This window comes from Corvus cornix, chromosome 5 (genome assembly GCF_000738735.6).
Source record: "Corvus cornix cornix isolate S_Up_H32 chromosome 5, ASM73873v5, whole genome shotgun sequence".
Classification (NCBI taxonomy): domain Eukaryota; kingdom Metazoa; phylum Chordata; class Aves; order Passeriformes; family Corvidae; genus Corvus; species Corvus cornix.
In genome coordinates, this window is record NC_046335.1 from 21,874,250 (window position 1) to 21,887,402 (window position 13,153).

The 13,153-nt window shown below is 39.4% G+C and overlaps 1 protein-coding gene across 2 annotated transcripts in view; it reads left to right on the top strand.

The window, feature by feature from the left end:
* The window catches only part of SPTLC2 (serine palmitoyltransferase long chain base subunit 2), an 80,368-nt gene that overhangs the window by 7,089 nt on the left and 60,126 nt on the right, over positions 1 to 13,153 (top strand). For both annotated transcript variants that reach the window (XR_005601948.1, XM_039552179.1), the window contains exons 2-4: positions 4,120 to 4,314; positions 11,600 to 11,754; positions 12,780 to 12,928. Coding sequence is in view for 1 of the 2 variants with exons in the window: in XM_039552179.1 (XP_039408113.1) it covers positions 4,120 to 4,314; positions 11,600 to 11,754; positions 12,780 to 12,928 (499 nt within the window). In the remaining variant the exon portion in view is untranslated. The remainder of the gene's footprint in view (positions 1 to 4,119; positions 4,315 to 11,599; positions 11,755 to 12,779; positions 12,929 to 13,153) is intronic.

The following is a 13,153-nucleotide window of genomic DNA, read 5'->3' on the forward strand; positions in this document are numbered from 1 at the left end:
AAGGATACAGAGAGCATCCAAAGGAGGGCTACAAAGATGGCGAAAGGATCTAGAAGGGAAGCTTTATGAAGAGTGACTGAGGTCCCTTGGTCTGCTCAGCCTGGAGGAGAGGAGGCTGAGGGCACACCTCATTGCAGTTACAACATCCTCATGAGGGGAAGAGGAAGAGCAGGCACTGATCTCTTCAATCTGGTGACCAGTGACAGGACCTGAGGGAATGGCTTGAAGCTGTTCTGGGGCAGATTTAGATTGGATATTAGAAAAAGGTTCTTCACCCAGAGGGTGGTTGGGCTCTGGAACAGGCTCCCCAGGGAAGTGTTCACAGCACCAAGCCTGACAAGAGCTCAAGAAGCTCTTGGACAACTCCCTCAAATACATGGTGTGACTCTTGGGGTTGTGCTGTGCAGGGGTGGGAGTTGGACTTGATGATCCTTGTGGGTCCTACTCAGTACATTCTGTGATTATCATCAGACTCTGATGTGTTCTGCTTAGACCAGTGGAGTCCTTTCTAGCAGTAGCTGTGTGATGATGCTGCTGCTGCTGCTCAGTAACTGCTACAATACTGTTTAATGTGATTTGTTTCCCCAAGAGTTTGGCCCAATACAGGCATTACCTGTGGCTGATTCTTTGCTGCCTCCTGTAACCAGCTGAGTTGTGCTCTCTGATTCTCCTGCAGTTGAGTTCTTTAATGTGGTGGTGCTCTTCTGCGTACATATACTCTGCACGGTACAGGAAAGAGAGATGTTGTAGGTGACCATACATGTGCTTTTTTGAACCACGTGTTTAAGTGAACTCTGACTTTTCTTTGTACTTGGATATGCTGTATATTCTACTTCAAAGGTCATGGCTCACTTTATGATCATAAGGCTTGTTGAAATCATAAAAGTCTTAATCTTCCACGCCTTTTTTCTCCTCCCATGGAAAGGAAATGAAGCACTGAACTGTAGCCACCTCCTTTCTTGGTCTCTGGACCTAAAATTGCTGCTCTTTTGCAGCAGCTTTGGAGCTTGCAGCATGTAAGCCTTCATTTGAAGGCTAATGTGTGGATTTATAAGGCATTCTTAGAAAAACAAATAGGCTTGTATTTAATGTGACTACAAATGTCTCTTCTGTAGTCAGCTCTAGAGGTTTTTTTATGGTCATATGCTTCATGAAGAGTTTGTGGAATTGCATTCAGTCTTTAATTTTTTGATTCAGCTAGGATAACACAAGCTTCTCAGCTGATGTGGTAGCTGACAGTGAATATAACCATGTATAAGCACATTGGTGGAAGAACACTGAGAGGTGAAATTGATTGGAGTATGGGTTGAATCAACACAGGTATTCCTAAAACAGCCTTTCTTAGTGAAATGTTGGGTTCAACCATATGGAATAACTTGTTCAGTTTTAGTGTTACAAGCCCAGGCACCTCCAAAGACCTGGAATAATTTGGTATGGTTTTATTCTGATTAAATTTGCATATAGATTTGGGTCTCTTAGTTGTTTTTTTTCTAACTACTTTCTGGTATTTGGTAGCCTCAGATCCTTTATTTTAGGATGTAGCCTTTCATCTCTTCTGGCTGAACTTCCGGTTACCTGGGAAAGGCATTGGAAGCTTTGATGTGATCTCTAGTTATTCAATCCTAGGTACTTTGCAAAGTAGTCATTACCAGTTTTCTGTCTGCTTATCCAGAAATCAGCTGCTAGTAGACAGGCCCAGGTGGCAGGTATGTAGTGTGCGTGCTCTTGAATAGCTGCTATTCACAGCCTGATCTGACAATGTGAGGATGCAAAACTTCAACTTGTAATTCATCAAGCTGTAAACTCTGGTGGTTGGAGCTTTGTTGCGTGGTCTTTCTTGTATGTGGATGCAATAAAATTCTATAGATTTGGGTACTGGAGCCATAGTGATACAGTTAAGCAATCCTGAGAGTAACAGGGAAGAGGCAGCTTTCACGGTTTTTCCTTTGCTTTCACGGTTTTTCCTTTCCTTTTCAATTGGCTCACTGATTCGGTGATTGTCATGGTGCTGCTGCCCCTCCTCTCTCTCCAAAAGCTGCTGGCTCTTGTTTGCTGAGCTCTATCGAATGACTTTGTGGAGCAGAACTGTAAAGGCTATTACAGTCTAATGAATAACCTTCTGCAAATGATTATATTTTCAACGTGGATAGGTTCAGTGTTGAAGGGATACTGTGCTGATAATCAGATTTAGTTGCTTTAGTTGTGCAAGCTGGAGACTGGTGCGGATGGCTCAAAGTGGGAGTGAGAGGGGCTGGGGCAATTTCTTTGGCTGGCATCGTTCATGAAGAAAACAGTGTATGAACCTTTGGCCTGCATTAAAGCCTTAAATTGCCAGCACTTGAGCTGCAATGTGGTAAGCAAGTGTACGTACACTTGTTCCAAAGCCATAGCAATTTTCTAACTCAAGCTACCACTGTATGCAGTATGTTTTTAAAATAGTACTTCAGTATTAAACCTGGCCTCAAAGCACTCCAAGTTAGTTACCTGCATCTGGCTTTAAGTGCTGCTACTAAAAGGGAAGTTCCTACTGTGTCTTTGCTATTTTGTTTCCACACTTACACCTCTTCTAAAGTCCCCTCGACTATGTTGCCAAATCAAAGCTTTGCTTTGCTTAGAACTGTGTCAGCAGAAGGGAAGAGGTAGAAATGACTGTCAGGAGGGAAGGTGCTGTTGTGGCTTATACTCGGTGACTGCATAGCTGTAGCATAATTGTATCCCCAACAGCAGACCCTTGCTTCTGAAAAATTGCTTTCACGTTATCAATGACAGACTTGAAATACAGACTTGCTCCAGCACCTGAGATGAGCAGGTATCACTTTCCAAATAATGCAGTGTCTGGTAAGGCCAGCAAGTATGTGTGCCTTTATTGATTCATCAGCTGTTGTAGAGGTTTGTACAATTCTACCTTACTTTCTCATATGATAATCTGAGTGACATAGGTGAATAATTGGTTTTATTGTGTCTGCTGGCTCACACCCCTCAGGAATTATTTGCCACTGTCTTTTTTTGATGTGTCTAGGTTCAGTTTCTTTCCTAGGTGTTGAGGTTTCTTTGATTAGTATATTTGAAGAAATACATTTCTTATTTTTATATATATTTGATGCTACACAAAGGGGATTTATATCTTGGAGAGTGTTCTTTCATATGTAGCCATTCTATTATAGTGCAGCCAGTCTATAACTTTTAGCAATGCAGACAGCAATTTGTGTCTAATGGCTAGGTTTCTGTGTTTTCATTCATTGACTTATGAGATCTGATCTTTAATGTAACTATTTGAAAAAGTAGTCTAGTTAAAACCATTATTTTTTTTCCCAGTGTTAATGTTGTGTGAGCACTTGGCTTGTAGCTGTGAAGCTTTTCTGTAATAGTCACAAATATTGCATATTCCAGTAACTGTACTTGAGATAGACCTGCTGTATGTATTTGGCAGCTAGCAAATACCTTACCTTCAGATGATATGTAAGTAGCAAGATGACTTTTAGCGTGGATTTTATGCAGAAAGCTTTGCTTTGTTCTGGTGCTGACATATATGCTGTGTTGAGACTCTATATACAATGACTTTTTTGTCTGTGGTGTCGTGTCCGCCTCATGGATGAGTACAGCGTTTATGTCAGCATCTTTAGGCTAACAGCGACGGAGACACATGGATTATGATTGTTTTGTTACACTAATATAGGCATCCAAGTCTGAGAATATATTGTTTAGATCAATAAAACTATTACTTTCTATTTTTTTTTTCTCTGTAGTAATCCTAGGAAACATCACTATTCTGTTATTTGTGTCCTCTTGGTGAAGGCACTTTTTTCATTTTGGTTTGCCCAGATGTAAGCAATGCTCTATATGTAACTTTGCAGGCTAAATAATTTTAGTGAGATGTTAGATTAAACTGCCCTAGATTGGTAACTGTGACTTTGGTTATATCAGCAATATGGCAACTTCTGTGCAGAGGCTGGCAGTATTTATCAGTGATGGCTGAACTTAGCTGGAAGCACTTTGTGCTGAGTGGCGGGGGGATGCAGAGCCTATAACTGACCAGAGGGCTGGGGACTACTCTGAAATGTCTATCTGCCTTTTCTTCAATTAATACCCCAACTGCCTTTCTTTAAATTTTTACTATAGATAAATCATATTGTGCACAATGGAGGATTATACAAAAGGCCTTTCAATGAAGCTTTTGAAGAAACACCAATGCTGGTTGCTGTGCTGACCTATGTAGGCTATGGTGTTCTCACTCTCTTTGGATATCTGCGAGATTTCATGCGGCAGTGGAAGATTGAGAAGTGTCAAAATGCAACAGAAAGAGAAGAACAGAAGGTAACCACTGGGAAATAATGTTCAGGGGGAAATGATGTAGCTGAGGCTTGAGTATTTCTTTGGGGAGAAGTGGTGTTCAAAGTTTTCTGCTGTTTTCCTTGTCTTCTGGATGCCCTAAATACTATACAAGTACTGCTGTGTTGTTAAAAAATAATGTTTCTTTTGAGTTATTTTTCCTCAGAGTAGTTTCCTCATCTGTCTCACTGCAAAGTTGCATTGACAGTTATATCAACCTACTGAAGGATCCCCCAGCTGCAGAAACAAGGGTTTGGGGAAGAGAGACTGCATGTGCCAGCATCAGTACCTAAAGAAAGGCTCTGGTTTGAGTCTGGGAGGCTTTCTGATGCTGATCTGGAGGCTGAGTTTTGATTTAGAAATGTTATTAATTCTTTTTACCTGAAGCAGTTGCCAAGAGAAGCTTGTGGGTCAGCTCCAGAGCACAAGCTATATGACTTTAAATTCATTTGGAGTCCAGAACACACGCAGGTTAGCTGGTAATTTTAGGTACTGACTCCTGGCTCACTGATAGTGATTAGAAAGAATTAATTCATGTTAAGACCTATTCACAAAAGCTTCTGTTACCAGGTGAAAGGTCTTGCCTGCTTCAGCAGTTAGCCTAGAATGGATAATTCTGATTTTCAGTACTTGTAAATTATTTTCAGAGATCTTTATTCCCCACAGGAGTTAATTGTTGTTAGGAAAGCTACCATTGAAACTTGAAGTTCACAAGCTATTTTCTTGCTAACTTTTAATGTGAGCCCTCTTCTAAAGAGTGTGACTGTCAGTGAGCTTTCTCCAAAGGTCTTACTTACTCTTGCTGATTTGGGTTCTGTTTTTCTCAACTGCTTTGGGAAGCCAATCTGGCTTATAAAATGTTAAGGGAGGTCCTTTTCCAGTTGCTGGTTTCTGGTTCTCTGTGCAGCCACAAAAGCAGTTGGCTAGCAGAAAATAGGAGGACGCAGAAGGGACATCTCAGTAAGTCAAACAAATAATCAAGGGAAACAGCACTGGAGTAAAGTGCCTGGTTTTTTGCAGTAGATTAGCTAAGGATCAGTGCCTAAAATTACCTCATGGTAACTTCCTTCTGTGAACATTGTGAGGTAGAATTAAGCAGAGTCACAGTAGGGCACTAAATTCCAAAACAAACATTCTTACAGGAGTTTAATGAGTAAAAGGCGTTTCATATTGGTTTAAAGTACAGGAGTTTAAATTTATGCTATTGCCAAAACTGACTTGTGGAATATGAAAGTAAAAATCTTGGATCCCTCTTAATAGTTAAAATATCTAATTAAAGAATGCTGGTTAAATCTCAACTTGAAACTTGATGTGTTCATTAATGTCTTTTGAGCTACTTTGGTTTATGACACTTGAGAACATGACACCCTTACATTTTTCTGTATATAAAGTACAGTGGAGAGCAGTCAAAACAGTTGCAGAAATCTACTAAGACATTAGAATAAAAGTTTAAATATTGATAGGTATTCATGGTGTTGAGAATTCTAAAGGAATAACTGAAGTGTTGGTGCAGTTACTCTATACTGTAATTGTTACATTTCTGTTGCACAGTTGTTGTGAAACGCTTGTCCTGTTACCAGTGTGTAAGAACTGCTTACAGCAGTCCTTTTCTGTGGGAGCAGTCATGGCTCTTACATGAGTGAGTGTACAGAAAGGGGGCAGTAGGTCTAATTCAGTAACACATTAATGATATTAGGCTCTCAGTAAAGATTGCCATAGAGGACCTTGAAGCACAGAGGTGGTTAGCAACAGATTATCCTAGTCCTAAAAGAAATGTAGCCTTGAATTTTTTTATAAATTAACTCAGCATTGCATCTTACCTCTTACCCTGAAAGACATTTGCTTAATAAGTATGCCTTCTGGACAGATGAATTGAAACTCTTTCAGCTTCTGTGTTGGTTATGGCTTCCATGAAGAGATGCATGTGTTCTGGTTTTGTTTGTACATAGGATGTCTGCAGATGGAGCTAATACAAAGTGCAAGTGAATATTGTGTAAGAATGAAAAATAGGAAATCCTGTTTAAAGAAGCTTTGGTGTTGGAGAAATCTCAGTTTAGTGTACTTCCCCAAATCGTGTTTCTAGCACTTAGATTGTAATAGCTGTTTCTGATATCAGACAAATAGAAAAGTGATCATGTGAGGTCTAGAACATACAGTACTTATCCTCACCCTTTGCTGCTTTAAGCTTTGTTTGCTGGCAAATGAATTGATGAGAGCACATTGCAGCATGTCTAATGTGGGAGCCAGGGGTTATTTTGGTGCAGGAGGTGGAGGGGGAGGTGTGTGCTCAATAACTTGTTTTGAAATTATTTTCTCAAATATTTGAATCTCTCTGCTGGATGACAGCCCAATCATCTTTTGGTAAGGGAGTGCAGATACCAGTGTGCAGAAAAGGCTCAAAACTCACCTTTTTTATTACTACTAATACATCAAATCAGAGGAGCCCTGTGATTACACTGGGGTACTTTCTGGTAGATTTGTGACCTCTGTGTGGAAAGTAACTTTTTTATTATTGAAATTCTGAAGAGCCAACTAGGTTATTATGATTTTCTTAAATATCAAGCAAAAGGATTAGCCTTACCTTTTTGAAATAGTTCATAATTGCTTAGGTGAAAAATTACAAAATTACGTAGTGTGAGGAAGTATTTTGTAAAGGGCTGAATGAACCTGTTCTGAAAAGCACGGAATTGAAGTATGTGGATTTTCTGAGGTGTGTTTCTGAAGGTGGTTACATTTAACTCATAACATAAACTTGGGTCCAAAATGTAGTATTAAAAACAAACTCAAGAAAAAGACTCAATTTTTCTGTGTTAGGGAGGGCAGTTTATTTCAGTAGAGAAAATCCTTTCTTAAATTGTCACTTAATAGTATAATCTTATTCTGCATCATAACTAGAAAACTGCAAGTGACTAAATTTAAAGAGCAGAGCATGATTTTGAACAGGTTTGAATTACAGCTATCTCTGATGGCAGGTAAATTCCTTGGAATTTATTAGAGCCATGAATTGATAGGAATGATTCCAGGAAAACCTAATATTCACTCACTGTTGAAACACAAAAGGGTGAAAAGGGACAGACTTTGCTAGTACTGATTTCCAGGAAATAGTTTCATGGGTTTTGGCTTTGTTTCAAATACATCCAGCTGAGCTTTTCCTGGAAACCAGTGTTGTGTAGCACATCCTCTCTGAAGCATTACCGGTCTGTTTTAGGCATAGGTAAACGGCAAGATGAAAAATTCTCAATTACTCTGGAATCAATTTATGCGTACCCAATTTAATGTGCTGTCTGATCATACAATGCAGTTAAATCTGCAAAATGCTTATAGGATTTTCTAGGCAGGATGAAAATCACTTTTACCTTTCCTCCAGTCTAATTTGCCTGTTGATTACCTTACATGTTTTGTATATGGGAGTGACTGTGCAAATGGGGCTGGTAACTCTCTAATATACTGCTTCATGCTCTGTAGTTTGCCCAGTTAGAACGTGTTTCTAGCATCTGGGGTTTTCAAACACATGTTCACAGGAGTCCAGCTGTAGGAATATTTCAGGGGCAGTAAACTGGAGTCTTTTGTTCAGTATCATCTTAACATCTGTGTAGCTCATCAGAGGCCTCCTGATGGTACAAAGGCTACCCACAGTTATTGCTCCACTTTTTCTTGACTCATGTAACAATGAGATGAAACTGGTCTTTCTGCTTCCTTTCAGAAGCCTGAAATTTGTTGCAATTGTCTGCTTGATTTCTGTTCAGAGTCAGTTATGTATTACCAGGGAGCACATTAGGCGAATTGCAGATAAGCCCTGCTGGTGCTTATGGCACCATTTGTTAGCTTAGGTGCAATGTTGTGAAAACTTGGCTCTAAAAGTAGCATAATCATTGCATTTGCATGTCCCTTTGCCCTGAGCTAAAGGCTACAAAGCTCTTGTTATGACCTTCACTTGTAATATTAATTTACAGTATGATGAAATAATGGATTCCTTAATCACCTATGTTAAGGTGTTGTACCCCAAGGGAGAATTTTATTCTTCCCTTGATTGGCTGTGCTTTTCACTGAAATTGTTATGCTTTTCGGGCTTCTGGGAGACCACTAGTACTTCGGTGTCTTCATCAGGCATCCCCTCACTAATAGGGGATGTGTTCAATGCTTAAATTGACAGGAATAAAGCTGTTTAGGATTTTTTTAGCTCCATAAATGAAAGAACTTGCTGCTTTTGCTCTCTCTTTTGGAACCAGTGTAACTTTTGCAGTTGTTTGACTCTGCTTATTCAGAAGATTGCTCAAAGAATCAACTCCTAGAATATTTTTCCTTGAATGAAACTGTTTCATCTCAGACTGATATTCGTAGGGACTCTTACAGCTAGAAGGAGTGTTGGATCTGAAATAAGATGAGAATGTGATGGAAAAACGACAAGCTCTGAAGGCCATTTAAAGGTGATAGTGGTTGCTTCCAGCTCTAGGACACTTTTGCAGCAGAGCACTGTGGCTGCATGTGTCAAAAATTTGAAATCATGGAATATACTGAGTTGGAAGGCACCCACAAGGACATTGAAGTCCAGCTCTTAGGCCTGCACAGGACATCCCAAAGAGTCACACCATGTGCCTGAGAGCATTCTCCAAACTTCTTGATCTCTGTCTGGCTTGGTGCTGTGACCAGTTTGCCTTAGGAGTCTCTTGCAGTGCCCTCTGGGTGAATACCCTCTGGATGAAAAGTATGGATTGATAGATTTCATCCATCCCTTCCTCCCAGGTGTTTACTTTTTGGTTCAAAGATTGAAAACATTAAATTAGCATGAGGAATTCAAGTGGGCTTTTTGTTGTACTATCTTCTCTACTTCTTATCTGGAATGCCAGACTGCAGAAGCATGGAGGAGATAAATAAACCAGCCCCCAAACCAACCAGCAGACCATCTGCTCCTGTATGCCAGCTCCAAAAGAGGGCTCTCAAACTCCAAAAGTCAGTATCAGTTTATAAAGGCACAATATCCTTACGCTTTCTCTTTACACGTTCTCAGATGCATGGGTCCTGAGAACCCCTCAGTGGGGTTAGGATTACTGAGGAAATAGACAATCCAGTTTTGCATTATGCCAAAGTACTTCCTGCCTGTCTGTTCCAAGGAACTTTCTCATGAGACCTATCTGAGGATGGTTTGTTGGAGGGAGGGGTACATGTATAGATAACAAAGGAGTTCACAGTATGCTGATACCTCAACTTAAAGTCCTTTACTATAATCCTACAACTTGGTACCCCAAAAAACTAAAGCTAGTGTCCCATATTAAATCTGAATTCCCTTACCCATAATTTATTCCTTGAATTCTTGACTTTTAAGACACATTTTTTCTTTATCATAATCCATTAGGTTCAGAGAACTTCTCTACTTCACAGTTAAATCCCTTTAAACTTAGTTCTAATGCTGGCTTGTAAGATCATGCTTTTGTTACGTATACTGGTGGTGCCAACCTGTTGTGGGTGATTGTCCTTATCTCACCAGTTGAGCTTGTTACTGTTCCAGCTTTGTCAGCTTGGATTTCAAAAGAAAACTCATCTGATGAGTAATCTGGAGTGGGATTGGATTGTATCAATGCAGGCATACCTGCTTGGGTTGGTATAATGACTCATTTCCAGCTTCCCTTCCTAGCCAAGAACCTTGGCTAAAATATCAATTGTTTCTTGGGTCACATAGTTGGTGTGCTTGGATAACTATTGCAAAGCTGAACTCTTGTGCATAGATGGTTGAGAGGAGTGGAAAATACTTAGAAGCATCTCAGTAGATTATAATTAGATTTAACAAGTCTCTCAAGTATTGATCTTCTAATGTGCCAGGGTTTCTTTTTGATCTCACTTCCTCCACCCCTCTACAAATAACATAGCAGAGGGTTTGAAACAATTGTGGGTAATTATTTTGATTTTGTGTCATGAATTGGGACAGGAACATGGAAGAAATAATTGCCCTTCTGTGCGTGTTAGTGCATAGAAATTTTATTCCCACTGTCTGTCTTTGAGAAAGGACATGCTTGTGATTCTCTGGAAGAGTGATTGCTAGCTAAATTTGGGTTGTTTTTCCATAGTTGAAATGATGAAAATTAATATCTTTGTGCCTTTTTGGCACAGGCAAATCAGAAATGGGTTTAGGTGCTTAGGCTTAGAAGTTGGCACTTTTGGGCTTGGTCTTTCCTGTGCAGCTGCTGGCAGGAGGATGCAAAGGTACGGACCTAAATGTTCCTTTTACTCCAAACTGCAAGGACAAAGTTGTTAAATCATTACAATATGAAGGTAATGAAAAAAGTACTCCTCCTGCAGGCAAACATTGTAAGTAAGAGCTTGTCAGTGCCCATTTGTGTTTTTATTAAAGATCTGCCATAAATGCTCCCAGTTTTGCTTCAGTGGTACAAATGTCTGACGCTGTAGTACTTGGTGAGATAGATACTCTGCCTTTCTCATACTGTCACCAAAAATAAAATTCACAATGTTTGCATTTTTCTTGTGCAAAACAGGAAGAAATACTCTGCTGGCTCATACCTTTGTAATAAATTCTACTTTTTCCTCTGTAGATGATTAAAAAGGCGCTTTTTTTTTCCCCCCAACAGAAGCAAATGAATTATGCATTCTTATCGTTACTAAATGTCAAACTTTCTTTAATTAATTAGTAAAAAGGAAATCTTGTGACTTTGGAGTAAGAAAAAAAATGTTCTTGAGTGATCAGATGTCCTTGCTGCTGCAGTTAGTTTGACATTCTTGTGTTATCCATTCAAGGCAGTCACTTACTTTTCCTGGAAAACATTGGAAGGGAAGCTAAAATTCAGGAAATGCTCATTCATAAAAATCACATGGGACTTCAGTGTTGATAAGCTGTGCAGAAGAGCGGTGCCATAATGTAGCTTATTAGCTTCTATTCAGAACAAAAGGTTGTGAAAAGTTCTAATGGTAATGTGTAAAATAATGCTAGTATTGCTATATTAAATGCATTCCTTGTGCACAGAATAAAATATGGTAGAGCACCTTAGTTTTAAAAGTCTTTGTGTATTCAGTAGAGCAGTGTATGCTGTTTGGTGCCAAAAAGCCATTGCATGTTCCCTTGCTCTGCTTAATTCTGAAGGCTGACTGTACCTCTCCTGCAAAGATTATATGCCCAAGGATTTAATGAAGGGGGTTATTTTATGTTTTGTCTTGAGTTTTTTCATTATACCAGAATGACAGAAAAGAATTATTCTTCTTACTCTAATTTTGCTATTGTATATACTTTCCTTTTACTTTGAGTGCCTTTGATGTGTTTCAGGACTTTGTCCCATTGTACCAGGACTTTGAAAATTTCTACAACAGAAACCTCTACATGCGCATTCGGGACAGCTGGAACCGTCCGATCTGCAGTGTGCCAGGGGCCAAAGTGGACATGATGGAGAGAGTTTCCCATGACTATAACTGGACATTCACGTGAGTCAAAATTGAAGAAAACACTTGCAAGACCTGCCTTGAAATATAGGGTCTCTAAAAGCAAGTTGCAGGCTGCGAGGTTAAAGGAGCAGTGAATTATGTTTAGTTTGAGCTTTCTAGCAGCTTGAATCAATGAATTTTGCTCTTTTGAAATGCATTTAGCCACCGACGCGATGATTTGTATGTAATCTTTTGGCTACTTTACTGTACTATGATCTCCTGGGCATACACCTGCAATAAAATTTATACCTTTGTGTATGATAAGAACCTGGGGTAGATCCTTTGGATTGCACTGCTGCTTGTGTCTCTGTTCATTTAGAAGAAGTTCTTCCACTTGAAGTAAATGCTGCTGCCTGAACTGACTCTAACATGATTGCTTTGAGTCAGAACTGAAGTAGTCTGTAGAAACAAAATCGGAAATACAATGAAAGGATTTTTACAAATTGGAAATGACATATCACCAGTTTGATGTGAAGAGGTTTGCAGCACAGTACTTGGTGAAACTAGTTATGTCTCTTCTTGGCTTTCAAGGGCAAAAGAATTAAACCAGATTTTTTTCTGCTAAACTTCTTCCTTGTTCTCCTTGTCACGTATTGTTAGCACAGAAGTGCCAGATGTGTTTCCTTTCTGTGGTTAGAGGATATCCCGCTTGAGGGGCTGCCAAGTTAATTGATAGAGAGGTGTTATTTTGTAATTGAAAAAAACTTGTATGCTTCTGGGATGGAGGGGGAAACATGTCAGAGCAACAGATGCTTTGAGAAGCCTCAAGCAATTTTATATATGATAGCAAATTCACCTTTAAATGTAAACTCTCCTGGGAATTAATTTGAGATTGTAAGATAGGGAAAGAATCTTTTTCACTGATTGTTGCAGTTTGATGATGAGAGGCAGTACTGAAATAATGTTCAGTTCTATTGAGTTTTAACATTTCAGTGTATAGTCTAGGAAAGTGAAATAATAATCTTCTGGTGTAAATAAGTTTTTAAATTTTGGGTATCCTAACTTATGCTGTTTTTAAAACACAGGTACACAGGGAGAGTGATAAAAGACATTATAAATATGGGTTCCTACAACTACCTTGGATTTGCACAGAAGGCTGGGGCTTGCCAAGAAGCAGCTGCTAAAGTTCTGTCCCAGTATGGAGCTGGGGTGTGCAGCACTAGGCAGGAGATGGGTAAGTTGGAGGATGATAGTATGTTCCCTGAATGTGTATTTCAAAGTCTGTATCTGATTGCAGGTCTTTGAACCATTAATCGTTCCAGCATTGAACTTTAGTCTAACCAATAAAGCAACTTTTACTTCAGTGAGGACAAATTGACTCCCTGGATTTACATTGCACAGCAGTTGTCTTATGTTTTCATATATGGTGTTTTTTCAGTGTTCCCTTAGGGGCCTTTAA